The sequence below is a fragment of the Heteronotia binoei genome, chromosome 16, assembly GCF_032191835.1.
Source record: "Heteronotia binoei isolate CCM8104 ecotype False Entrance Well chromosome 16, APGP_CSIRO_Hbin_v1, whole genome shotgun sequence".
Taxonomy (NCBI): domain Eukaryota; kingdom Metazoa; phylum Chordata; class Lepidosauria; order Squamata; family Gekkonidae; genus Heteronotia; species Heteronotia binoei.
In genome coordinates, this window is record NC_083238.1 from 54,950,056 (window position 1) to 54,977,879 (window position 27,824).

A 27,824-nucleotide genomic window follows, 5' to 3' on the forward strand; every position below is an offset into this window, starting at 1 on the left:
ATGGAGTAAAAGGACAAGTCCTCTTGTGGATCAAAAACTGGCTGAGTAATAGGAAGCAGAGAGTGAGTATAAATGGGCAGTCTTCGCAGTAGAGGATGGTAAGCAGTGGGGTGCCGCAGGGCTCGGTACTGGGTCCCATGCTCTTTAACTTGTTCATAAATGATTTAGAGTTGGGAGTGAGCAGTGAAGTGGCCAAGTTTGCGGATGACACTAAATTGTTCAGGGTGGTGAGAACCAGAGAAGATTGTGAGGAACTCCAAAGGGATCTGTTGAGGCTGGGTGAGTGGGCGTCAACGTGGCAGATGCGGTTCAATGTGGCCAAGTGCAAAGTAATGCACATTGGGGCCAAGAATCCCAGCTACAAATACAAGTTGATGGGGTGTGAACTGGCAGAGACTGACCAAGAGAGAGATCTTGGGGTCGTGGTAGATAACTCACTGAAAATGTCAAGACAGTGTGCGTTTGCAATAAAAAAGGCCAACGCCATGCTGGGAATTATTAGGAAGGGAATTGAAATCAAATCAGCCAGTATCATAATGCCTCTGTATAAATCGATGGTGTGGTCTCATTTGGAGTACTGTGTGCAGTTTGGTGTAGTGGTTAAGTGTGCGGACTCTTATCTGGGAGAACCGGGTTTGATTCCCCACTTCTCCACTTGCACCTGCTAGCATGGCCTTGGGTCAGCCATAGCTCTGGCAGAGGTTGTCCTTGAAAGAGCAGCTGCTGTAAGAGCCCTCTCCAGCCCCACCCACCTCACAGGGTGTCTGTTGTGGGGGAGGAAGGTAAAGGAGATTGTGAGCCGCTCTGAGACTCTTCGGAGTGGAGGGCGGGATATAAATCCAATATCTTCTTCTTCTTCTGCAGTTCTGGTCGCCGCACCTCAAAAAGGATATTATAGCATTGGAGAAAGTCCAGAAAAGGGCAACTAGAATGATTAAAGGGCTGGAACACTTTCCCTATGAAGAAAGGTTGAAACGCTTGGGACTCTTTAGCTTGGAGAAACGTCGACTGCAGGGTGACATGATAGAGGTTTACAAGATAATGCATGGGATGGAGAAAGTAGAGAAAGAAGTACTTTTCTCCCTTTCTCCCAATACAAGAACTCGTGGGCATTCGATGAAATTGCTGAGCAGCCAGGTTAAAACGGATAAAAGGAAGTACTTCTTCACCCAAAGGGTGATTAACATGTGGAATTCACTGCCACAGGAGGTGGTGGCGGCCACAAGCATAGCCACCTTCAAGAGGGGTTTAGATAAAAATATGGAGCAGATGTCCATCAGTGGCTATTAGCCACAGTGTGTGTGTGTGTGTGTATAAATTTTTTGCCACTGTGTGACACAGAGTGTTGGACTGGATGGGCCATTGGCCTGATCTAACATGGCTTCTCTTATGTTCTTATTTAAAGCTTTAAAACAATCTTTGATTGTGTTTTTCCGTGTAGACTACAGTCCCGAATCATTTATCCAAGTAACTTTGAATCCTTTAGTACAGTGTAACCCTGTTGCCTGCATAGGAAAAGCTTTTTGAATGATTCAGTTTTGCGTAGATCCAGGTGGGCAGCCATTTTGGCCTGAAGCAGTAGAACAAATTTTGAGTCCAGGTGGCATCTTTTAAGACCAACAAAGTTTTATGCCAGGTGTGAGATTTACACACAAAAAAGTTTTTTGCAAGGTGTGAGCTTTCATGTTCAAAAAAAGTTTCATTCAGACCGCGAGCTTTCTGAGGACGTGTGCTTGCGCACAAAAGCTCACACCTTGAATAATACTTTGCTGGCCTCTAAGGTGCCACTGGGCTCAAAAGTTGTTCTTTAGTTTTGCAGTGTGTTTGCAGACGTCCAGGAGAGAAGGAAGCCTTGTTGATCTTCTCAGGCGGAGAACACATTTTGTGGGTAACACAGTTTCACATGCAGCTTCTCTGTACAGCCATCCTTCTCGTTGGCTTCTATGCAAAACCAGAGACTCTTCCAAATAAGCCTCGTAAAACATCATACCATTGGAAATATGGCTCAGTTGGTCCAGGAAGTATGTAATAGAGAAGGTTAAGAATACAGACCTAGTGTATTTAACAATCATCAGTTTTCCGTTGAGTAGGAACAGAATGTCCGTTTTAGATAATACAAGGCTTTTAGAATGTCCTAAGCTTTCTTGTACAACAGGGGTCCCCAACCCCTGGGCCGTGGACCGGTACTGGGCCGTGGCCTGTTAGCAACCGGGCTGTGAGTGGTATAATTATTTCATTATATGTTATAATGTAGTAGTAATAATAATACGACATTGGATTTATATCCTGCCCTCCACTCTGAATCTCAGAATGGCTTACAATCTCCTTTATCTTCCTCCCCCACAACAGACACCCTGTGAGGTGGGTGGGGCTGAGAGAGCTCTCACAGCAGCTTCCCTTTCGAGGACAACTCTGTGAGAGCTATGGCTGACCCAAGGCCATTCCAGCAGCTGCAAGTGGAGGAGTGAGAAATCAAACCCAGTTCTCCCAGATAAGAGTCTATATACTTAACCACCACACCAAAATAAAGTGCGCAATTGTATCATCCCGAAACCATGCCCCCCGCTCCCCCCCAATCCATGGAAAAATTGTCTTCCACAAAACCGGTCCCTGGTGCCAAAAAGATTGGGGACCGCTGTTCTACAACTGCTTTGGAAATACATAATATAAAATAGTTTATGTAAATCATTAGGTTGCACTCATGACCAGTGTTCCTTCTGAGCTGTGTTAGTGAAAGCTAGCTCAGTTTTTTAGCCTCCAACTCACACAGTTTGGTCTTAGCACAGGAAAAAATGGCCCCAGAGCAAACTAATTTATTCAGTACCTCACAATTTTAATGCCAGTAGCTCACAAAGTAGAATTTTTGCTCACAAGAATCCACGGCTTATAGGAAGTATTGCTTATGACAATATAGAGATCAATAAAACTCACCTGAAATATAGAGCTTCATTCTTGCCAGTTTTATTTCTAGAAGTAAATAGCGGAGGCCTAGCAAACTTTGATAGGCGTTCTCCCTTACTCTTGAATCATGTTTTAAACCACCATAAGATAAACTTAGTTCTAGTCAACATTTGCTTTGTACGTAACATTGTGATAAAGATTGGAACTAATCAGTTTTGCAAACTTGCTCCGATAACGTTTTTGACTTTGTGCATATCTTTTTGTCCGTGTGTACTTGCTGTGTACGGGCCGCTAAGTCGAACAAATACATACATGTGTATGCATGCCTTCTAGGTTTTTATTTGTACCTTTTGCTGTTTTGGGTCGGTGGTAGCAGGTGGTTATTAAGACCTTGGTGGGCTAAGATCAACTCGGAAGATAACTAATTGTACAAGTCTGGTGGCTTAGTTCTAAAATATGTAATAAAGCTTAGGTTTTGCGGGGGTTTTTTGGTTCAAGTCTAATTTCTGGATGGCTTTGCAGTCTCGAACTCCACTGAACAAAAACATAAAAGGCTCAGGAAGTTTAAAGTGAAGTTAAAGTAACAAAGTTTGGTTCCAAACGTGGGTTCTTCCAGCAGAATATCATGACGCATTTTCAACACAACACCTTGTTTTTTCTTTCTGCCAAGTGGGATAAAGATGGACAGGTGTAAAAATCAAACCATCTGATCTTTTGAGCCAGTGTGATATACCATTATTTACGCGGGGGGTGATGAGCAGTTACTGTTCATCCGTTTGTATTTTTATCAGTTACTGGAGTGCTTCCAGTAACTGATAAAATACAAATGGTTTGTTCAGTTTCTTTCGTCTCCTTTTCTTTAAAAAAAATGATATATTTGAGATCTGCCCTGATAATCTCGTCCAATGAAATATCCTGCTACAGTTTCTAATTAAAATTAATATTTTGTAAAAAAATAATTTGAAAAAGAATACTTGGAGTAACGGTGGGGTTTCAGAACTCTTTATGAACTGTTTCTGGAGGACGGTATTTGGAGAAAATACATTTACCTCACATCTGCAAGTTGGGAAATAAGCTAGTGGTTTTGGTGTTGGCTCTCATTTTGGCTCTGTTTTCTGGCAGATAGGACATTGAAAGCAAGTGACATGGGCTTAGTTTTTAACGCTTTCAAGGGTTCTGGGTGCCTGTTATTCACACTGTACTTTCCCTATGAAGAAAGGTTAAAATGCTTGAGGCTTTTTAGTTTGGAGAAATGTCGACTGCGGGGTGACATGATAGAGGTTTGCAAGATGATGCATGGGATGGAGAAAGTAGAGAAAGAAGTACTTTTCTCCATTTCTCACAATACAAGAACTCATGGCCATTCAATGAAATTGCTGAGCAGTCGGGTTAGAACTGATAGAAGGAAATATTTTTTCACCCAAAGGGTGATTAACATGTGGAATTCACTGCCACAGGAGGTGGTGGCAGCTACAAGCATAGCCAGCTTCAAGAGGGGATTAGATAAGCATATAGAGCAGAGGTCCATTAGTGGCTATTAGCCACAGCATATTGTTGGAACTTTCTGACTGGGGCAGCGACGCTCTGTATTCTTGGTGCTTGGGGGGAGGCACAGTGGAAGGGCTTCTAGCCCCACTAGTGGACCTCCTGATGGCACATGGGGGGGGGGGTGCCACTTTGTGACGCAGAGTGTTGGACTGGATGGGCCATTGGCCTGATCCAACATGGCTTCTCTTATGTTCTTATGCACTGTTTATGGCTCTGCCTCAAATATTAGGGGCTGTGACTCAGAAGAGGAGCATCTGCTTGGCACGCAGAAGGTCCCAGGTTCAATCCTCAGCATCTCCAGTTAAAATATATGGCAGTAGGTGATGAGAAGGACTTCCACCTGAGACTCTGCTAGTCTGAACAGACAAAATACTGACATTTATGGGCCAAGGGTCTGAGGTGGGAGGGGCCATGACTCGCTGGAAGAGCCTCTGCTAGGCATGCAGAAGGTCCCATGTTCAATCCCCATCATCTCCAGTTAAAAAAGACCAGGCAGTAGGTGGCAGGAAAGACCTCAGCCTGAGGCCCTGGAGAGCTGCTGCCAGTCTGAGTAGACAATACTGACCTCATAAGAACATAAGAGTAGCCATGTTAAATCAGGCCAATGGCCCATCCAGTCCAACACTCTGTGTCACACAGTGGCCAAAAAAACCACAGGTGCCATCAGGAGGTCCATCAGTGGGGCCAGGGCACTAGAAGCTCTCCCACTGTGCCCCCCACCCCAAGCACCAAGAATACAGAACATCACTGCCCCAGACAGAGAGCTCTAACATTACGCTATGGCTAATAGCCACTGAAGGACCTCTGCTTCGTATGTTTATCCAGTCCCCTCTTGAAGCTGGCTATGCTTGTAGCTGCCACCACCTCCTGTGGCAGTGAATTCCACGTGTTAATCACCCTTTGGGTGAAGAAGTACTTCCTTTTATCTGTTTTTAACCCGACTGCTCGGCAATTTCATTGAATGCCCAGGAGTTCTCATATTGTGAGAAAGGGAGAAAAGTACTTCTTTCTCTACCTCCTCTGTCCCATGCATAATCTTGTAAACCTCGATCATGTCACCCCCTCAGTCGACCTCAACGAACCCGGTGTCTGACTCAGCGTAAGACAGCTTCATGTACCACCAGTGCATCCAGGCATCCTTTGTTAGTATTAGAATAAAGTGAAAAGGCATTATTTCCCCCCCCCCCCGCCCTGCCCCGAAAGGTTGTAAGGAGCAAAGAATGATGTTAATAGAATCCCTCTCCCAAGCTCTTGCCAGAGGACATGACTATATCTCTGCCTCCGAAGATATTTGGCAGCAACTTTAGAAGTCTCCGATTGTATTTGTTTCTCACAGGCATTCTATCGGAGATACCAAAGTCCCGTTTTGTCTCCAGTCCTGCGTGAAGCCTCTGAAGTATGCGATCGCTGTTAATGACCTTGGCACCGAATACGTGCACAGATATGTCGGCAAAGAACCGAGTGGTCTGCGATTCAATAAATTGTTCCTCAACGAAGACGGTACGTTACCTCTTTATGTCTTATCAGTTAAGCAACGTTCAATCCAACAAAGCAGTTCAGAGAGGACGGGGTTTGTGGACAGACGGAGGAGGGAGAGGAGAAGGGGCTGGCATTTGCCCATCCTACTCATGAACTCCCTCACGCATCTTTACTCAGTAGGAGATGTTATATTTGTTGCTTGTGTTTGAGATAGGAGTAAACAAATGGCCTTTGTTTTGAACAAAACGTTTGAGAAAGTTGTGAGCACTTCCGATTACGATGGGCAGAAGCGTCAAGCGGCACGCTGACTTCCAAAAATTCTTAAGCCACCGTGTCCCTGGTTATTTTCGTGGACCCAAGGAACTGACACTGGTTTTGCCACTGGGCAGAGTCGTTGCTTAGTTTGCTAGAGACGTTGCTAGGGACGGTGGCTTAGAGGTGGCGCATCTGCTTGGGAAGCAGAAGGTCCCAGGTTCAATCCCTGGCATCTCCAACTAAAAAGGGTCCAGGCAAGTAGGTGTGAAAAACTTCAGCTTGAGGCCCTGGAGAGCCGCTGCCAGTCTGAGTAGACAACACTGACTTTGATGGACCGAGGGTCTGATTCAGTAGAAGGCAGCTTCATATGTCATATGTTCATATGTAGTTTCCTTAAGTCTAGGATTGGTTGCCATCAGGGTGTTTGTTTGTTTTTTGTAGCAGGAACTCCTTTGCATATTAGGCCACATGCCCCTGATGCAGCCAATCCTTCAAGAGTTTACAAGGCTCTTCTTACGGGGCCTACTGTGAGCTCTTGGAGGATTGGTTAAATCTGGGGGGTGTAGCCTAATATGCAAAGGAGTTCCTGCTACAAAAAAAGCTCTGATTAATATTAGTACATCATCAGTATCTCATGCAGTTCTCTTGCACCGGAGACTTAAAACAACTTAATCCACAAAAACAATGGGCATTTAAAAAAGTACAACCTAGCAATTCAGTATAGGATGGTACATATGTCTACCAGTTCTTGGGATGATCTGTGTTGTGATCTGTGTCCATAGTCACTGCCAGTAATTCTTGTTTTTTTCAAGGTGCATTCTTAGCAGGTATCAGTAGTTCTGATGTGCTGCTAGCAGATTCCTTGTTGCTCTTAAATCTACTGGTAACGCTTAATATAATTTCTTGCCCGATTTGTGCGTAATACAACTGGTGTGCATAATACAAGCCAGTTTGGTGTAGTGGTTAAGTGTGTGGACTCTTATCTGGGAGAACCGGGTTTGATTCCCCACTCCTCCACTTGCACCTGCTGGAATAGCCTTGGGCCAGCCATAGCTATTACAGGAGTTGTCCTTGAAAGGGCAGCTGCTGTGAGAGCCCTCTCAGCCCCATCCACCTCACAGGGGGTCTGTTGTTGGGGGAGAAGATATAGAAGATTGTAAGCCATTCTGAGTCTCTGATTCAGAGAGAAGGGCGGGGTATAAATCTGCAGTCTTCTTCTGGATTTCATTAGTGAAAAACGCCCAGTTTGGTGTAGTGGTTAAGTGCGCAGACTCTTATCTGGGAGAACCGGGTTTGATTCCCCACTCCACCACTTGCACCTGCTGGAATAACCTTGGGCCAGCCATAGCTATTACAGGAGTTGTCCTTGAAAGGGCAGCTGCTGTGAGAGCCCTCTCAGCCCCACCCACCTCACAGGGGGGTCTGTTGTTGGGGGAGAAGATATAGAAGATTGTAAGCCACTCTGAGTCTGTGATTCAGAGAGAAGGGCAGGGTATAAATCTGCAGTCGTCTTCTCCTCCTCCTCCTCCTCATAGTATAGCTTCTTGCCTTCTAAACTATCAGTCCCAACAGTTCCTACTGCCATGTCTGCTTGGCCATAATGGTAAATCACGTGGATATGATGGATAGGAATCCCCTGGGCGTCGGCAGCAGGAAAACTGCTGCAAGCTCTGTGTGTGTGAGTCGTCATTATTGTTCACACAAGTGTGTTGCCTTAACAAAATGTTGTATCCCGGAAGGTGCCAGATGAGTTGGGTTAAACTTGCCCTTAATTCTTTTTTTCCCCCTCAGCTGTTACTGGCAGACAGCTGTGTTAAATTAAAGCAAGAGTTACATTCCTGAAAGCTTTGAAGGTCAATTTCAGAGTTCTGGCTCCTGTAAAACTGCCCTTCCCTAAATTAAAATGTGTTTGGTTTTGAGGGGAGCGGGTACAGCAGAGGATAAGGAGTGGTTATCACCACCAAGGATTGTGTTTAAAACTGAATTGAGTTATGTTTTGGTGATATATTTTAAGATTGAAGTGAAGCACTGGATTTCATTAGGGAAAAATGCCCAGTGGCTCTCACTCCGTAAGACAAGACCAGCACTCTGTTGCTACGATACAGAATTAATTTTTAATAGAATGGGAGGAAAGATGTGGCATTTGTCAGCCGTGTGATTCATTCACGGAGGAATAGCTTTCCTGTGTTTGTCTGTTTGGGATGAAATGTTTCTTACGCCTTAAGTTGAGTTTGATAACTAGCGTTTAAATGGCGGACCCAGAAAGCGTTATCCTAATTTTCACGGTATTTGCAGCCAGTGGAACACTCTGTTCAAATAGTATTACTACTTTTCTAGTCATAAATTGTGGCATTCGTGTTTTCTGGCCTGTAAGTCCTATTACATTTGTTTCTAAAAAAAAACAAATACCCAATTATCTTTGAACAGAGAGATTCCAAGACAACCATAAAATGTATAAATTAAATGGAAACTGCTGAAGAACAGTTAGTTCTCGGTGTCCTTTCAGTCTTTCAGTGTTGAATATAGGCTCGAAGCACACAAGTTAAGTCAAACCAGTGATGACTCTCCCAGTATTTCTGGAAGCCACCTCCTGTACCAGTCAGCTTCAAAACAAAATTTAATTCTAAACGAGATGTTTATAATATTAAAAAAAAATAATGATCTTTGCAGACAGAAGTTTGCTCGTTCAATATAACATGTCTAAACTTCATTACTTTTCTTTTGGTTTTTGATCCCTGTATGGTATTATTAGCTTTTGTGCAAAGTAACTTGGTCCAAATTTTAGACTGAGTAATCTCTTCCATCCAGAAGTTAATCTCTTAATACAAAAGAGCTGATCTACCTTAGCGTCCTTGGTATAGTTCCAGCTGTCTAATCTGTGCCAAAGGCAAAAGCCATCGACCATTGCATCTAAAAATTACCACGCCGCCCAGCTCGATGTTTCATTAGTATATAGTGCTTGTACTTTCATTGACTGTCCTAAATATAGCCTGTCAGTGACATCTCAACACAGGATGACCAGTGTTGGAATACTTAAAATGGTTTTGAATTACAAACTTTTATTAAGAGACTCTATTTCTATGTAACTATTTTGTATTAGGCAGCTTGAGAATCATGGATCTTGTATTTGATTTAACTTCCCCCTTTATTCGGAGTTTTTAGCCAATACGCGTCTGGTCTGCAGAATAAAATGAATAATAATTAAAGCTGTCACGCATTGCAGTATTGAAGTATATAGGGAAAGGTCATGCATTAGTAGCTTACAAAGTAGTTCCTGTTTAGTAACTTTAGCGGGGGGTTTTAAATATATAAATACTGTTTTAAATGTAAAATTGCTTTTTGTAACGTTTCTTGGTACAGTGGTAGGGGAATTAAAAAAAAAAGAGTGACCGCCCGCCTCCTAGAAACATTTGGTGGTCCCCAGGAAAGGTGTTAGTGGGTCCCTTGGCACCCGTATGATCCATGTTGGAGGCCTGTGCTTTTAGGATGTGTAGCAGCTGACAGGAGGTGGCCTGCCATAGTCATTAGCTGTTTGTTGGAAACAGCTGAAGGGGTGGGTGGGTAGCAGGCCCATAGCTGGAAAATTCCAGTTGGGGGAGCCCACGGAAAAAATTTTTGAATGGAGAGCACCCCCCCTCTGGCGACCCCCACTCTCTCTGCTGCCACTTTTTCCCCTGTGACTCTGGATGCCCTGCCCTCCTCTGTGCGGCACCTCCCCCTCCCACACTGGCCGCCCCAGCGCTGAACTTGCTGATTGTGCTGGAAAGCTGGCATAGACACCGCCGTCTTCTGTGCGGTTTTTCTCGTGATCATGTGGTCGGCAGGGGCTGCCTTGCAAGATCCCCAAGGAGCCTACTCTTTACTTTTTCACCCCATTAGTGGGTGGGAGGGAGTGGGAGATGCCACGCAGAGGGGGGCTGGGCTGCCAGAGCCGTGGGGAGAAAAGTGGCAGCGGAGAGAGTGGTGGCCTGAGAAAAGAGGGGCCATAAAGATCCAGGGGGGGGGTTGGGGGGGCGTGCCACCTTGGGCCCCTCCATGGCTACGGGCCTGGTGGGTAGGGTATATTCCTGATATACAAGGTAGCTTTTCCCCCCTGGTTGTGGTATTCATCGCTTGACGAGATCACACGACTGAATTAGCTTCTGTTTTGCAGACAAACCTCACAATCCTATGGTGAACGCTGGAGCGATTGTGGTTACCTCCTTGATCAAGGTAAATTGTTTATACTTAGTTCTCCCGAGAGCTGCATTGTGAGCGGGGTATTTTTTTTGTATGTGTGGGAAGTTACGTCACATTGCTCTAGCTTTTCTGTAGCCGCAGAAACTTGATAACTTGAACTGCTCTCTGTGCTAGAGAGATGTAAGCAGAAAAACTGTGGCACCTGCAAAATCCAGGTTAAATCCAGAGGGGCTTGCATCTTTTCCCGGAGCTTTCCCACAAGCTGTCCCCTCTCACAACGTTCAGATCATGTACAGATCTGGTGCACAAATGTTTGAAAGGGAAAACAGCGCTGGTATTTATGCCTTCTATTTCTCATTGTTTGGTTTTTGATCATCTCCCGGTTTTTACCACTTGTTCCAAATCCCAAATTGTGTTCCAAAGCTAAGGGAACAAGGGGCAGGGCCAGATCTAGGGGGTGGCAGAAGGGGGGTGCTTGACCCGGGCGCTGACAGTGGGGGGGGGGGCACCAAATTGGGTATGGAGTCCATTGTATTCTATGGGACCATAAGATAGAATGGCCCATAAGAAGGCACCATTTTTTAATTTTGCCTCCCCCCCTCAAAAAACATGTAGATCCAGTCCTAACAAGGGGAGAGGACCCGTTTTGCGGGCACCTTCTATGAAAGTTTATGTTAAAAGTGGCAATGTATACAGGCCCTTCTGGATGTACACACTCCCCCCCCCCCCGAAAATGCTACAAAAATAAAAAAGCACCAGATAAATGTAACTCCTTCTGTTTAGCGCACACTGGAGCATGCAGCTAACTTTAAATAATCATTTTTAGTGGAAATGTGATTTGGACTTTTATGCATTGGTTTTAACATGCACTTTAAAGGGTTTGCTAAATCTTACTCAGAGTTCTTGAGGTAGTGGAGCTCTTGTAAAAGGTTTTACAAGAAAATGCTTAATTATACACCATGGTATGAGCATGCTTGATAGATTGACAGTTTTGTGAAGTGCATTGTCAAATCCCTTCACAGTTCTTTAAATATTAAATATTCTCATGTTTTATTGTGTTCTCATTTGCAGGATTTTTTTCCTTAGATAAATGTCTTTGGAAAGCAGTTGGCTTAGTAACTTAACTAACACAGGGCCACTGGATATGTTTTATTTCATATATAGCATGGTCATGTTTAATATATTGTAACTCATTCAGATTTCTGCATCACTAATACACCTTAAGTACTATAAATGCAATTTGTATTGTGAGAATTTAAAATCTAATTTTGCACCTGTGGATTTCTAGAAACGAATGAAAACTCTCATTCTGTAGTTTCGAAGTAGATTTCTAAAATTTGGCAGCTTTTATGATATTTGCATCTTAACCTCCATTCATTTGTTGTAGAACTTTCAGTTATGAAAGGCTGTTTTTTTTAGACGGCTCATTATTTTCTGCTTTTCTTTATATTGAAGAAAGTATTAAGAACATCCTGTTAAAACATTTATCTTTAATAGCTGTAGGTGAAGGAAAATGGCCTTAAGTGTGACAGGTAAATTTATTCATGTTTAATTTTTTCCCCCCTCTGTAGGTTTAATGAACATAAACGTTGATAATGAGTTTTAAACAGTAGATACATCGTCAAGCGTACGAGTGCCCTTTTTTTTTAACTTAAGTACTCGCTTAGTTGGAAGAAAGTTCCATTGAAGTTAGTTTGATTTTAATTTACAACTTGGTGGCTCAAATCCAGCCCGTGTGTTTTTTTTGGAAGGGATTTATCCCCAGAGGGTCAGAGAGGATCCTTCAAGAATATCATGGAGCGTTGGGGAGGGACTGTAGCGTGGTGGGGGAAATTAGACCCTCCCCAACAAGTTTCCCTGACGAGAGCAGTGGCGGACTGGCCAGGGTGTCAGCTAGCCCGATGGCAAGTGGGCCCCTGTAGGCCCCCGATGAAGTGAGCCCCCTTAAACATTAGACAATGTTAAAAATGTCAGTGATCTTTTAGTAGCTTGAAAATATAATTGAAGTTTCAGTATTATTACTGTAATGCAACTAAAATTTATGTTGTATTTGGGGTTGCCAGCCTCCAGGCGGGGCCTGGGGATCTCCCGCTTTTACAACTGATCTCCAGCTGGCAAAGTTCAGCTCCCCTGGAGAAAATGCAATCTGTATTTACATTTAGTATCTACTGTATGCTGCCAGTGATATGTACAATATATGTACACTGTAATTACTTACATATATGTATTTCTCAAAGGTTTTAATTGTACCTTTTCCCACTTGTGTATTTTTTGAAAATGTTATTTATTTCTTACAAAAATTAAATGAAAGCCTTATAGTTGTGGGTGGGCCTCCTACGTCTCCAGGCGACCAATGTTTTTAGACCCAGTCCGCCACTGCAAGAGAGAATATACTTGTTCCCTCATCTTCCTGTAGACCGCTTCCCATTTGCAGAAAGGTAGCCTCCAAATCAACGTATGGCCTATCGAAGTGAAAAACATAACTCAGCATTACGCAGCAGCGTCAGTGTAAGTTTCCCCCTGTTGCTACGTAGCGCAGCTTAAATTGTCACTGCATGCAATGGTGACAGTATCCCAAGGAAACCATTAACTCCTTCTCCAGCCAGTACTGGATTGCACTGAAACTTTGCATGTAGAGGTACCTGCATGTCCAGCAGCCATAAATCACTGTCTTGCATCATTTGTCGAGAGAGACCATTTCATGTGCTACATCCGCTAGGAGGCTATCGACGAAAGTCAGAGAAAACAATCAGGAGGATGACTTAGCTAATTGGAACGCTAAAAGGACGCTTGGCTTGCTTACACTTCGGCAAAAGTTTTCCAGAATTAAAGCGGCCCGTCCCCTGAATTAAAGCAAGTTTTTAGTGGCATCCTTAAGAGCAGGCTGCTCTCCTGTTTCATTGGAAATGGGACATACTCCTTAGTAAGAGCATGTAGGATTTCAACAGCCTTATAGGTTAGCCCACTGGGTCATCTCAGTGGCCTGTGCAGAGCATTTTACCCTGAAAAGAAGTGAAAAAGGCAACTGGTTTTGTAAACCTTCTCTGCCTAATCACCCAGAGGCCTTCCTCGCTCATAGGGGATAATCAGATGACTTGCCTTTTCCGTGTCTGTACTGAGCCTGTAATTGGATTTATTGACAATGGGTATAATCCTCAGCGGCTTAGTAACTTAAATGTTTTATTCATTTGTGAGACGCCCAGGCCTCAGATTCAGCAGGAGCTCACAGGAGCGCAGCTCCTGAACCTTTATGAGGGTTCCCCCTCTTCCTCCCCACCTACCTTGTCCACTGAATAGTAGGTGCAGCTGCATAACAATTCCTGGATTGTGAGAGTAGGCAGCCAGCCAGCCACCAGGGGCTTTGCCACACCCCCAGCAGCCCTCATTAACCCCTGGAGAAGCCAGCGCCACCCTTTCTCCACTTCTTATGTGATTTTGGGCAGCGGGGGGCTTGCTGGCCTTTTGACTGGGGGGGGGGGCAGCCCAGGAGAGCCCCAGGTAAGCGAGGCCTGCTTGGGCTGGCTGGATCTCTAGCCAGCCCAAGCAGACCTTGCTTGCCCGGGAGCTCCTTTGTTGCGTTGGGTTGCTTTTGGCTGGGGGGATATGCTAATGACATGCTAATGAGCTCTGCCACCAGGTTTTTTTTTTACAAAATGATCCCTGGATTAAAACATGGATTAAAAACATAGACCAATAGTGTTAACTTTGCTACTTGTTCCATTATGTTTTCTTAGCTAGCTTAAAAGTAGTAACATGTCATGGTACGTGACATCATTTAAAAGTGCACTGAGTTATGTAAAAGTACACTCGTAAGTTCTGTGGGTCCCAGACAGTGTCTCCTCTAAACTGGGTTTGTGAGCAGCTGTTCATTAACACCAGAAGCCATGCTCAGCGTCGGTTTGGAGCCACACAGGGTCTTGCACTGCCCGTTGCCCGTTTTAAGATGACAGCAGTTATATTTTCTGCTCGGGATATGAACTGCTTAGCTCAATACCGGGGGTGGTGGTTTGTGTGTGGATTAGAGGAAACATTGGCAAACGAGTGCTTACAGTGACTCGAATTTTTAAATTGCGCTTTGCGTCGGTGCACTTTTTTAGTAGACGAAGCTGTGTTGAAAAACAAGAAAGGGCAAAGTAAACCGGTGGATGTCTAAAACTTACCCTATGCACAATACAGCTTTGTCTGAGGCCCGATCAGTGCACGCAGTGATACGGTAGTGACACAAAGTTTACTGTTTTCTACGATCTCCAACCTTTTTTGAGCTTGTGGGCACATTTGGAATTCTGATGCGGTATCGTGGGCGCAGGAACAAAATGGCTGCCTCAGGAGGCAGAGCCAGTCACAGAAGGTTGGCCACAGTTTAACTGTAGCGACACAGTTTAGATTCTTGTGCTTGCGGTGGCAAAGTCTACACAGCCAGTCGCATCTCCGTTAGCTGGGCAAAAGCCCTACTACCTGAAAACACTTAGCGGGCAGTAGAAAGGTTAGGGGCCCCACCCGTAGATTAAACGTTTCATGTAAGCAGAAAATTTAGCATAGCATGTAGAGACTTAGGCTAAAGTTTGTCTTCTCGGTGTGCTATTTTTTTTGTGTTTTCAGGGAGAGCATAAAGTGTGTCTCTCCCTAGAGTCTGAAGCTGCCCAACCACTTCCTCATTCAGCTGCCCTTGGGGTGAAACTAAAGAATGGAGCATTGCTAGGTAGCTGGAGATAAGATGGTGGCCATAGATGGATCTTCAGTTCAATTTAGGAAGCCAGTTCTCTTTCAGTGGCTTGGAATTCTGGGATTTGTGCATGCTGACTCACCATTGACATGATCAAGATGTGCCCACTTAGGGTGGATCTGATGTTATGGTAGTCACGTGAAGAGTTCCTGAAAAGGCTCCCATTGGTGATTGTTGCACGTGTCTGCTTTAACACATGAGAGCTACCCGGCCAGGTGGAGATTACCATCTCGGTATCTCTGTAAGCATGCCAGTACACTTTTATTGGAGCAAACAGGAAGTTAATTCCCAGTCAAATTCCCATGCAGACTGAAGGTCAATTTTCACTTTCTTCCACTGCGTAGTGTGTACCTCCTTAACTTTATACAGGATGTATTTTCTTGAATAGACTGTGCAGTTTTCTGACTCCGAGACTTAAATAAATGAATTTTGAAGGAGTTGCTTACATGCATAATCTTACTAATCCATGACAGCGTTGAGCTGTCATTCTTGGCAGGTTGAATTTTTTCCCGTCAGTTGTTCTTTCAGGCAGATACCGCAATATTGGGGCACAGTGGGAGGGCTTCTAGTGTCCTGGCCCCACTGGTGGACTTCTTGATGGGTTTTTTTGGCCACTGTGTGACAGAGAATGTTGGACTGGTGGATGGGCCATTGGCCTGATCCAACATGGCTTCTCTTATGTTCTTAGTATTCCCTTTGAGAATAGACGATGTGAATATTGTTTATTGGAACCCGATTCAGTTGCCTTGTGTTTTGTAAGATTCGTCAGCAACTTCTTGGCCCTGTTATCTCTAATTGCTCTGGTCTTCCAGAAAGAATTACCCAGTGTTTTCTTGCTGACAAAATCTCCCAGATTGACGGAACTAGTAGCTTAGTATTTGTCTATTGTACTACACAAGGGCTGTTATATTTCTAGACTAAGACTGTGAATATTTGATCTTTTTTGCTTCTGCGTGCCGCTTCTCTATGATATTGTTTTTACTACCCCTTGGACAGTATAACTTTTACCGGATTTTACCCATTCTGATCCTGCCCGTACTTTTTATTTCACTCTTTTATGCCATTAAAGGTTTTTTTTTAATTTGAATTTTGAAAGTCACCCCCTTCCACGGACAGAAATCTAAGTTGAATCCAGCCTAAAGTCTAGGGTTCTGTCGTTTTAAACTTTAAATATTCATTTATTATTTATTAATTCGGTATATATCCTGCCCTCCCCGCCGAAGCAGGCTCAGGGCAGCTTACATATTCATAATACATCACATAAAAACCAGTTGATCAACATGTTCCTAGTACCTTAAAACATATAAAATGCACAAAACAGTTTTAGGTGCTATGATAATCCTTAAACGATAGTTTATTTAATTTAATAATGCCGGATAGCTGCCTATCCAATGGTGTCTAATTTTGCCATCAGCTGTTACTACCAGATGTTCCTTAACGAAAACAGATCTTAGGGTTTGAGGTACTTGTACTTTGAGGTGGTTCAGATCATTCAATTTCTATTGCGGTCTTCAATCTTAGTAAATGCTTGGTGGAAGAGCACCATCTCGCAGGCCCCTGTGGAACTGTGGAAGCTGTTACAGGGCCCTAACCTCCTTGGGGAGCTCATTCCACCAGCAGGGAGCTGCCACAGAGCAGGCCCTGGCTCTGGTCATTGTGAGCCTGGCCTCTTTGAGGCCGGGGATTGAAAGCAGGTTTTGCAACCCTGACTGAAGTGCTCTCCAAGGAGCATGTGGGGAAAGGTGGTCCCAAAGGTATGCAGGTCCCTGGCCCTGTAGGGTGGTCCCGAAGTTATGCAGGTCCCTGTATGAACCCTCAATGCACACTAGGAAGCCAGGTATGACACTGTTTGTGCAACTAATTTTAATATCAAAATATAACTTTATTGCATTGTTTTAGGAGTGATTATATCAAAACGATCATTTGCGCCAGGGTCAGTAAACTTAATTTAAAAGTAAGCATGAATAGGTGGCCTTGAGTTCTTGAGGAAAAGTTGAGTTTCAACAGCGATTCTGCTATATATATATACACACACACATGCGTGCGCACACACACACATACACATATATACAGGGCTTTTTTGTAGAAAAGCCCAGCAGGAACTCATTTGCATATTAGGCCACACCCCTGACACCAAGGCAGCCGAAACTGCATTCCTGTGCGTTCCTGCTCAAAAAAAGCCCTGTTTGTGTGTATATATATATATTAGACTGATCATCAGTTCGTGTTTTTTGCTGCGTTCTGGTGCGTGTAGCCCAGAATGCGAACCAACACCCCCCACCCCACCCCCGGCTAAACTATATCCTAATGTATGCTGTTGGACCTTTCTTATTACTTTTTCCATTTAAGGTAATGGAAGAATTTCTCTGCTTCTAAAATATCAGTATTGAAAGGTGTGAGTAATACTATTTGGCATTCATTGTATCTTTGAGGCTGGCAGAGTGTAACATTTTTCTCGACTGCTGATTGTCTAATTAAATTTATACCGCTGCCTTAGGTCCTTAATTTAAGGATATTGGCTTGAATCCTAACTTTCATTTTTGCTCATTCCAGGTATTTTGTTTACTGAGGAAGGGGAGGGCCATTTTTGCTGACCCCTCCCACTGTTATTGCAGCCCCCCCCCTTTAGCCCCCATAGTGTTCGTGGGATTTCACTGACTCAGAGGGGCAAAGTTTCATGGGTTATCAAAGCCCGCAGGTGGAGGGGGGTGACATTTTCTTTGTATGCTCCGCAGCTGTTTCTGCGGCATACAGCCCAGACCTATAGAAACATATTTTTTTATCCTGTCGATCGTTATACTAATAGCAAAGGGGGGTGCTTTTTGTTCTGGATTTTTTTTGGGGGGGGGGGAGCCTGTTGCAGTATTGTCTATGAGTGCTAGGGGGTGATTACATGGACACCACCAAGGGTCAGTCTGTCCCTTAACAGGCATATGGGATTAGGTCTTCCTGCCCCTACACCCCGAGTAGGGTTGTTCTAAATTTAGATCGGTGATATGCTGTGGCCTTTCAACTCTCACTCTTTATATTTTTAATTGATTTTTTTAAAAAAATATACAAGTTAATATCAATATTAATATTCATATACCATTAATTAAACTTATGGAATCAGGTTGTAAACAAGCATAAATACTTACATGCATACAATAAAATATCGAGTAAGGATTTTAAGTTATAAAGATGTATCTAGATATGTAGACCATTTTCTATCCAGGGAGAGAGGTCAAGATGAAAACGAAATTAAGATTAAGACAATTATTCCTGTATCAAAACACAGTTGATCTAATTGAACCCATATTATCATTTAAACTATTAATTATGCATTGCTATGAATTCTTAACTGCCTAAATATTCTCTATGCAAACTATTACAGGTTATTCCATAATTTACTATCTGGTAATTATAATTAGGTGTGATCCATGACTAGCACAGTAAAAGAAAAGGAAGGTAGAAAAAAAGAGAAATAAAAAAAACATTAGTAAATTGAAAAGAAACAAAAAAACACAACTGAGGGAAAATTTAAAAGACTTATAAGTAGAGAAGATCAACTCTCCATTTAGTATATTAACACTTCAGGGTCTATAGATTTAGAATATTTCTACGTTGCTTTATCAGAGCCCTACTCAAGGTGGTATAGAAGATGAAGATATTGGATTTATACTCCACCCTTCTCTCTGAATCAGAGTCTCAGAGCGGCTCACAATATCCTTTATCTTCCTTCCCCACAACAGATACCCTGTGTGGTGGGTGGGGCTGAGAGGACTCTCAAAGCAGCTGCCCTTTCAAGGACAACCTCTGCGAGAGCTATGGCTGACCCAAGGCCATTCCAGCAGCTGCAAGTGGAGGAGTGGGGAATCAAACCCGGTTCTCCCAGATAAGAGAGCTCTGGCTGACCCAAGGCCATTCCAGCAGCTGCAAGTGGAGGAGTGGGGAATCAAACCCGGTTCTCCCAGATAAGAGAGCTCTGGCTGACCCAAGGCCATTCCAGCAGCTGCAAGTGGAGGAGTGGGGAATCAAACCCAGTTCTCCCAGATAAGAGTCCACACACTTAATCACTACACCAAACTGGCTTCCAACTGAAAACCGCTGTACACAATTGAAAACTGCAGTATAGAACACAAGCCATTGAAAAATACAAGCTGTTAGACATAAGCGGCATTAAAACTATCCATAAAATGGAGCAGACCATTAAAAGTTGATGAGATAAACTCCTAATTAGAAGTTAGGCTAAAAAGATGTGTTTCAGCCTGGCATTTAAAAGAAGGTAAAGCGCGTGCGCAGTTCATGTCACAGAGGAAGGTGTTCGAAGGGTGATAAATATAAAGGAACGTCTTCAAACACAGATAACCTTTTCTGATCCTGGCCAACCAATTGTTATTTCTTAGCATTTCAAATTAGTATGTCTTAGAAATGTTTTGAATTTTCCTTTAAACCACATAATCTGCCATTCCTTTGATAATGAGCAAAAATCTGCTTTCTCAAACGTGGTCCTTTAGGGCAGGGTTGGCCAACGGTAGCTCTCCAGATGTTTTCTGCCTACAACTCCCCATCAACCCCAGCCATTGGCCATGCTGGCTGGGGCTGATGGGAGTTGTAGACAAAAAACATCTGGAGAGCTACCGTTGGCCACCCCTGCTTTAGGGTCTTTAAGCCTCCATTATTCCCGTATATAACACCTGAGTGGCAAAAGGATTGTTGCTTCCATGGTAACAGCCCTTGAAAAATATTACATTTGTTTTCATTGTTGTAATCTTCCGAAGTTTCCCAGTGAGTAAGTAGTGTGTTGCTGGGATTTGAAGCCTTTGTTCCAGGTTTAAATATTTCAGAATATGGGTACAGAAAAGAAAGGAACCATTTTAAAATGCAAAGAATCATCCCCAAAGTCAAGTTAATATGTAATTAAGGGGGGGGGGGGAATATAATAGAATTGCATAAAATTAGGCATGTAGTACAGAGATTGGACAGAGAGAACTTCTCTATCTCACAAAATACTAGAGCAGTAGGATGTAGCAATGACCATAGGTATAGGCAGTTTTAAAAGCGGGTTGGACAGATTCTTGGACGTCTGTCAGTGGCTACTAGCCATAGCGGCTGAAGAGAACTTGAACATTCAAAGGCACTAATCCTCTGAATCCCAGAGACAGGAGGCAACATCAGGGGAAGGCCTCAGCCTTTGTGTCCTGTTGTTGGCCTTCTGGAGGAACTGGTCGGCCACTGTGTGAGACAGGATGCTGGACTAGATGGACCACTGGTCTGATCCTGCTGGGCTTTTCTGATGTTCTTAGGAAGGCCTCGGCCTCTCTGCCCTGTTGTTGGCCATACAGAGGAACTGGTTGGCCACTGTGTGAGACAGGATGCTGGACTAGATGGACCATTGGTCTGATCCTGCTGGGCTTTTCTGATGTTCTTAGGAAGGCCTCGGCCTCTCTGCCCTGTTGTTGGCCATACAGAGGAACTGGCTAGCCCCTGTGTGAGACAGGATGCTGGACTGGATGGACCATTGGTCTGATCCAACAGGGATCTTATGATGTTCTTATGAAGGCCTCAGCCTTTCCCGCCCTGTTGTTGGCCCTCCAGAGGAACTGGTTAGGCCCTGTGTGAGACAGGATGCTGGACTGGATGGACCAGTGGTCTGGCCCTGCAGGGCTCTTCTTATGTTATAGATAGATTCATGGAGGATAAATCTGTCGCTGGCTACTAACAATGGTGGCTGAGGGGAACCATCACATTCAGAGGCACTCATCTGAAAACCAGCACCAGGAGGCAACATCAGGGGAAGCCCTTGGCCTCTCTGCCCTGTTGTTGGTCCTCCAGAGGAACTGGTGCGAGATGGGATGCTGGACTAGATGGACCGCTGGCCTGATTCCTCAGGTTTCTTCTCATGTTGGGAAGGGTCAATGCTCACAGTACTGAGTTTGCGTCCTGAGCTTTTCCAGGTATTGAGGTGGTATACGATGCTCTGGCTGGGTTAAAGTTCGTATCAACACGTTAGTGTAGAAAGTGGCTCGTTGAAAGACTGGTTTGCCAGTTTTTGTTGTTATCTGATAAGATCACGATATCTTTTGATGCAGAATGGCTGTTGAGACATACGTTAATATTGCCCTGACCTGGCTAGCCCAGGGAAACTTGATCTTGTCAGATCTCGGAAGTTAAGCAGGGTCAACTCTGGCAATTACTTGGATGGGAGACCTTGGAATACCAGTGGTTGGGAGGGCGGGCAGGCTTTATTCAGCCACCTCTCTGAATTATCCTCCAGGCCCCCGGTAGAGGTCAGTCACCAGAGGTCGACATGACTTCCAGGTGTACACACATGCACATAGAAATACAAAAAAATACGTACACTAATATTTTAAACTAGGGTGTAGGGTGCAAAAGTCTATGAAGTTCAATACAAGCAATAGTATTAGCAGCCAGTGATTTGTATGTATATACCTAGGCATCATGTACATACCAAAACTGAAATTATTCGGTTTTAGAAATTGTAAGAATTGTTGCACGCCAGTAAAACTTTAGTATGAATAACATGGGGGCGCAGCCACTAGCAGTGACGCTGACCCAATTTAAAATGGTGCGTGAGTGAGGGTACGTTCCATTGGATCTTCTTGGTCTTAAATTAGGTCTATGTTCCTCGATGTGCATTTGTATATACACGGTAGAGTGAGTGTGTGTATATACACATAAATATACATGCAAGCATGCACACGGTCAGTGTATAAATGTATATCTTATGTTGTGTGAAGTTACATTTTTTTTTGCATGGTACGTTCATGGAATTGCTTGTAAAATGTCGTCAGTAAAACCTGGGAGAATTTAGAAACTGGAAAAAAAATCAGACCCCCGAGCCATAAATAAAACATCGAAGAGAACAAGAACTGCTCTGTCTTCCATCGTCAAATTGCCAGGGAAAAATGTCAGGATTTCCAAGGGGGGAACAAAAAACAAGGCTTTGTGTTCTGTTTCTGTTTGTTACAGTGACTCTACCTACAAGTTATGTCTGTTTAAAAGAAAAAGACAACTCAAAAGCTAGGAAGGCAAGTTCTCTCTCCTGGGAAGTGGAGGTTCTTAAGAGCTTTGAGAGCATTATCTCTACGATGTAGGGGCCTTGACACACGCCAGCACTTGAGCTGGTATATAGGAGAAGGCTGTGAAAAAGATGCAGTGACCTTTGCGGGTCAAATCCTAATGCAATGTTAAAAGAAACCAATATCTGCCTTTTAATAAAAGCTGAAATAAGTTTGCTTGGTCGGATGCTCTGTTGCTATGTGTATTTTGTTAAAAATGAACTTATAAGAGTTCTTTTTTGCTGTTTAAAGGGGAACAGACAACCAAACTGTTCTGTATTCTTGCATTAATAACCTATCTTCCCCCTTCAATGCAGGGGAGAAAAGCAAAACTTGTTTCAGTTCCTATCTTTAACCATAACCATACAGAAATAACCACTGCAGACTCTCCCATGACTAATGCCCACCCACTTTTCCCAGAGAGACTTTCACTGTGCATTTAAAAGGTTTTTTTTTTTTGTGGTTTAAATGTTGTTACATATTTTACAGCATTAGGATCTTTGGAATATTTTGACAACTGCAAGAGTTCAATGAAGTTGGTAATTCCTTCTTTTAATTATTTTTTTCATTGAACAGATTTGGAGTTACTTTTTAACAAAAAAGCCTTTGTTTTTTATTTTTTTTTAAAAATGCCTTTCGACACAATGCTTAATATTTTTGGCATACTTTTAGATAATCGTTGACTCTGTGGGGTAGCGGCAGTTTGAAATCTGTTGGTGCATAACCCTTGACACGGCAGTGTGGTGTATTCTTTCATCTGCCTGCAGATCACTAGAGGAACTGGTGCGTGTGGCTTCCCAGGTTATCTGCAACACCCTAAATCCGCTTTGTAGAATGGGAAATGAGGCTGGCTTTATGCATTTTGTCGCGTAGGATGCTGGTACATATAAAACCACCGGGGTTTGTTTTCCATCTTTGACACTAAATATAGTAATGTTTTCTTTAGATTGCAAATCTAACTTTAAAAGTTTAAAACAGGCGTTTCTGTGGCAGGCCCAGTTGAAATCGAGGCGTTCTGTTGTTAAAATAACAGAATTGCAGCAGATACCTCTTTCGGAAGTATCTAACGTGGGGAGTCCCCAACGTGGTGTTCGTGGGCACCCCGATACCCACTGACACTATCTGGTGCCCACCAAGTATTTTTTAAAAAGCGGGCCAGGCCAGGTGAGGCTGTCGCCCAACAAGGCTTCTGGTTGGCCTGGGAAGATGTGATTAGCTTTGCGGATTTGTTTTTTTTTAAAAACAGCATTGCTTTGTCAGCAGCTGCCACCACAGCACAAGGATTTTCACTGTGCGGATGAAAGTAAGCTGCAGCAGCCATTTTGGGGCTGATTCCGCTTCCTGCAGAAGCCACCGCACTGTGCGCAAAGTCCAAACATGCCCTGTGCGCAAAGTCCAAACATGCCCTGTGCGAAAAGTCCAAACATGCCCACAAGCTCAAAAAGGCTGGGGACGCTGGTCCAGCAAGATAAGGATAAGAGCTGTTGTTGTCTCTTGTTCTGAGTTCTCCCATCTGTTGCCCTGTTAAAACCCCTCCACTAAAACCTTCCTTTATGCCAGAGTGGCCTCCCTCTGTAACTCTACATGGCTGTGTATCCCTATATATATATAAGTTTGGCCACACAACTCTAAATATTTGTGCAGAATTAGGCTCTCTGTTATAGGGGGGGGGAGGGACCTTGCTAGCCAAAGGCCAAATTCCTATGGAAACAACCTTTAAATATTTAGGTTTCTAAAAAGTATCTGTAACTTCTGTAGGGAAGAAACCTGCCCCGCAAGTGGAGCACTTTCTATTCAGGATGGTGTCCCCCCCCCCCTCCCACGCACTTAACGTAGGGCCAGGGTTCATAGGAGCCTGGTGACGATGCCCCGGCTTTATCCACTCGCTGCAGGAAGCATCAGTGCAATGTCAGCGCTTCTGTTGGCAACTGCAGTGTGTTAGAATTGCCCACGAACTTCCAGGGCGTATCGTTGTGCCGAACAGAAAGAGACCATAAAGCTCCCCCCCCCAGCAGAGAAAAGAGGGCATAAATATTGTGTCCAGTCCTTTACTGCCCGCCCACTTAAAACCGGGTCGTTAACTTTAATATTTGCCACTTTTTTTTAAAAAAAAAAAATCCCAATTAGCTGTGGGAAAAATTATTTCTGCTAACCCAGTTTCTGGCACACCGGGTAGTCGTCATCACCGCAGTGCCAGCGAACCGCTGTTCGTTGCGCTCTGCTGGTGGAGCTCCCCGAATCTGCACTCGAGATGCAGGACCGGGTCCCCAACAGTGTGAATTCCCAACAGGGCTCTTTTCATCCCCGCCAACTCTTTTGCGCGTAGTTTTCATTAGAGCAGTGCTCTGTACCCAGTAGCAGGCTGAATAAGCAAGACTAGCCTGATTTCGTCAGAGCTTGGAAGCGAAGCAGAGTCGACCCCGGTTCGTACTTGGATGGGTGACCACCAAGGAGGAGAGGGGTCGCTATGCAGAGGCAGGCAACGTCAAGCCACCTCTGAACATCTCCTGCCTTGAAAATCTGACGAGATCACCGTAGGTCGATTGTGCCTTAATGGCACACATTATTATTGTTGTACCCAAGTAATGAGTTGTTGGCTATAACACAACCAGTGTTCCCTCTAAGCTGAGTTAGCGTGAGCTATCTCACAGATTTTTAGCCTCCAGCGCACACATTTTTGTCTTAGCTCAGGGATGACCCCAGAGCCCACTAATTTGTGCAGTTTAATGCCAGGAACTCAGAAAGTAGAGTTTTTGCTCACAACTTTAATGCCAGGAGCTCAGAAAGTAGAGTTTTTGCTCACAAGACTCTGCAGTTTAGAGGGTACATTGAACACAACTATCTGCATAAGAACGAATTTCCTTAGTATCCAGCATAATAGAAAGTGTATCCAGTGATTACAGTAAATTGCAGAGGCAATTCCTGGCCACTCATTTATAACTGTTCAGTAAAGAACATGTAAAATAAAGCTAGCCTTATTCAATGTTCAGCCCTATTTCTTACATATTAGAAACTTATTAATTAAAACTTTCTATAGTATTCTTTGAGCTTTATGTAAACAGTTTAGTTTCCTAACTTTAGGCAATTAGATTAATAAGTAAAAGTAATGATTTAATGTTTAATAATATTGAAGTAGCCATAGATAGACGAATTAGAATTTATTACATAGGTTTTGCTTTTTAAACTAAGTGAAATTAGATCAAAAGCTTTCCCTTGTATTAACAAACTTTGTAAATGTGTTTTCTTTCCTTTCAGCAAGGAGCAAATAATGCAGAGAAATTTGACTATGTGAGTGAGTCTTACGCATTTTAAAACTTATTTCCATATATAAGTTTGTATGTACGTGGCTGTATTGTATTGGTGTATTTTCCATTTCCCCTTTTCTTCTGATTTGTGGGAAAGCTTTCTGCTAATCAGAATCTGTTGACTGAACATAACGTGTGTGCATCTAAATTCTACTTGTTGCTTAATGCCACTGAAATTGTGGAGGGGTCGTGGCTTGGTCATAGAGCATATCAGGGCTCTTTTTCTAGCTGGAGCTCCTCTGCATATTAGGCCACTCCCCCCTGATGTAGCCAATCCTCCTGGAGCTTACAGTAGGCTCTGTACTAAGAGTCCTCTAAGCTCATGGAGGAGTGCTTACATTGGGGGCGTGGTCTAATATGCAGAGGAGCCCCTGCTAGAAGAAGAGCCCTGGAGCGTATTCTTGGAATACCAAAGTTCCCAGGTTCAATCCCTGGCATTCCCAGTTAAAAAAAACGATCAGATGGTAGGTGATATAAAAGATCTCTACCTGAGACCCTGGAGAGCTGCTGCCAGCGAGAGTAGACAATACTGGCCTCGATGGATACCAGTGTTCATGCTTGGTATAAGGCAGCTTCATTTCGGGAAGGGGCTGTGGCTCAGTGGAAGAGCCTCAGCTTGGTATGCAGAAGGTTCAATCCCCAGTTTCTCCAGTTGAAAGGACCAGGCAGTAGGTGATGGGAAAGACCTCAGCCTGAGACCCTGGAGAGCCAGGAGGAGAAGCCATTGCTCAGTGGAAGACCCTCAGCTTGGTATGCAGAAGGTCCCAAGTTCAATCCCCAGCTTCTCCAGTTGAAAGGACCAGGCAGTAGGTGATGGGAAAGACCTCAGTCTGAGACCCTGGAGAGCCAAGAGGAGAAGCTGTGGCTCAGTGGAAGAACCTCTGCTTGGCATGCAGAAGGTCCCAGGTTCAATCCCTGGCATCTCCAATTAAAAGGACCAGGCAGGAGGTGATGGGAAAGACCTCAACCTGTGACCCTGGAGCGCCAGAAAGAGGAGCCATGGTTCAATGGAAGAGCCTCAGCTTGGTATGCATAAGGTCCCAGATTCAATCCCAGCTTCTCCATTTGAAAGGACCAGGCAGTAGGTGATGGGAAAGACCTCAGCCTGAGACCTTGGAGAGCCAGAAGGGGGAGCCATGGCTCAGTGGAAGAGCCTCTGCTTGGCATGCAGAAGGTCCCAGGTTCAATCCCCGGCATCTCCAATTAAAAGGACCAGGCAGGAGGTTATGGGAAAGACCTCAGCCTGAGACCCTGGAGAACTAGAAGGAGGAGCCATGGCTCAGTGGAAGAGCCTCAGCTTGGTATGCATAAGGTCCCAAGTTCAATCCCCAGCTTCTCCAGTTGAAGGGACCAGGCAGTAGGCGATGGGAAAGACCTCAGCCTGAGAGCTTGGAGAGCTGCTGCCCATCTGAATAGACAATATTGACCTTGAGAGACCCAAGGGTTTGATTCAGCATAAGCGGCTTCATACACACAGTGAATCTTCTTGCTAGCTTTATGATAGGATGTGTTGTACTCCTGAAAAAAAAGCTCTGATGCTTCTTCAATAGGTGATGCAGTTCATGAATAAGATGGCTGGAAATGAATATGTCGGGTTCAGTAATGCCACGTAAGTATTTTTGTTGTTTGTTTTGAAATTCACCTCCCAATCAGGTACCTACCACGAGCCCAGGTAGCAATGGATTTAGAACATGTGCCAATTACTCTGGAAAGTAATTTGGTGTAGTGGTTAAGTGAGCGGACTCTTATCTGGGAGAACTGGGTTTGATTCCCCACTCCTCCACTTGCACCTGCTAGCATGGCCTTGGGTCAGCCATAGCTCTGGCAGAGGTTGTCCTTGAAACAGCAGCTGCTGGGAGAGCCCTCTCCAGCCCCACCCACCTCACAGGGTGTCTGTTGTGGGGGAGGAATGTAAAGAAGATTGTGAGCCGCTCTGAGACTCTTCGGAGTGGAGGGCGGGATATAAATCCAATATCTTCTTCTCTTTTTTTTTTAAAGGGCCTGCTAAAACTCTTACTTCATTGGCTTATTTCCAGCCAACTCAAACCATCCAGAGAAAGAGATTTTTAGAGTACATTTGAAAGACATTGATGCTGGAGTGTAGCCGGGGGAGTAGCCATTGAAAATGCTTCTCTGCAGTTTTTGAACTCAGGTCTCAGCCAGTAGCATAGTTGCTGCGACTTGAGGAATGCTGTGCTCTCTCTTTGGTACATTGGGCCCAAATGGTTGAGGGAAGCTGCAGTCTGAGCTCTCTGCTTATGACCTGAGTTCGATCCCAGCAGAAGCTGGGTTCAGGTAGCTGGCTCCAGGTTGACTCAGCCTTCCATCCTTCTGAGGTCGGTAAAATGTGTAAAAGACTGAGGAAGGCAATGG

At 44.1% G+C, this 27,824-nt stretch overlaps 1 protein-coding gene across 2 annotated transcripts in view; it reads left to right on the plus strand.

The window, feature by feature from the left end:
* Positions 1–27,824, plus strand: part of GLS (glutaminase) — a 94,457-nt gene that overhangs the window by 13,663 nt on the left and 52,970 nt on the right. Inside the window, exons 5-8 of one of the 2 annotated variants that reach the window (XM_060257409.1) lie at positions 5,786–5,949; positions 10,337–10,395; positions 25,402–25,434; positions 27,002–27,060. In XM_060257409.1, coding sequence (XP_060113392.1) covers positions 5,786–5,949; positions 10,337–10,395; positions 25,402–25,434; positions 27,002–27,060 — 315 coding nt within the window. Of the gene's footprint in view, positions 1–5,785; positions 5,950–10,336; positions 10,396–22,541; positions 22,686–25,401; positions 25,435–27,001; positions 27,061–27,824 lie in introns of those variants that run through there. The other variant, XM_060257410.1, reaches the window with a different exon arrangement.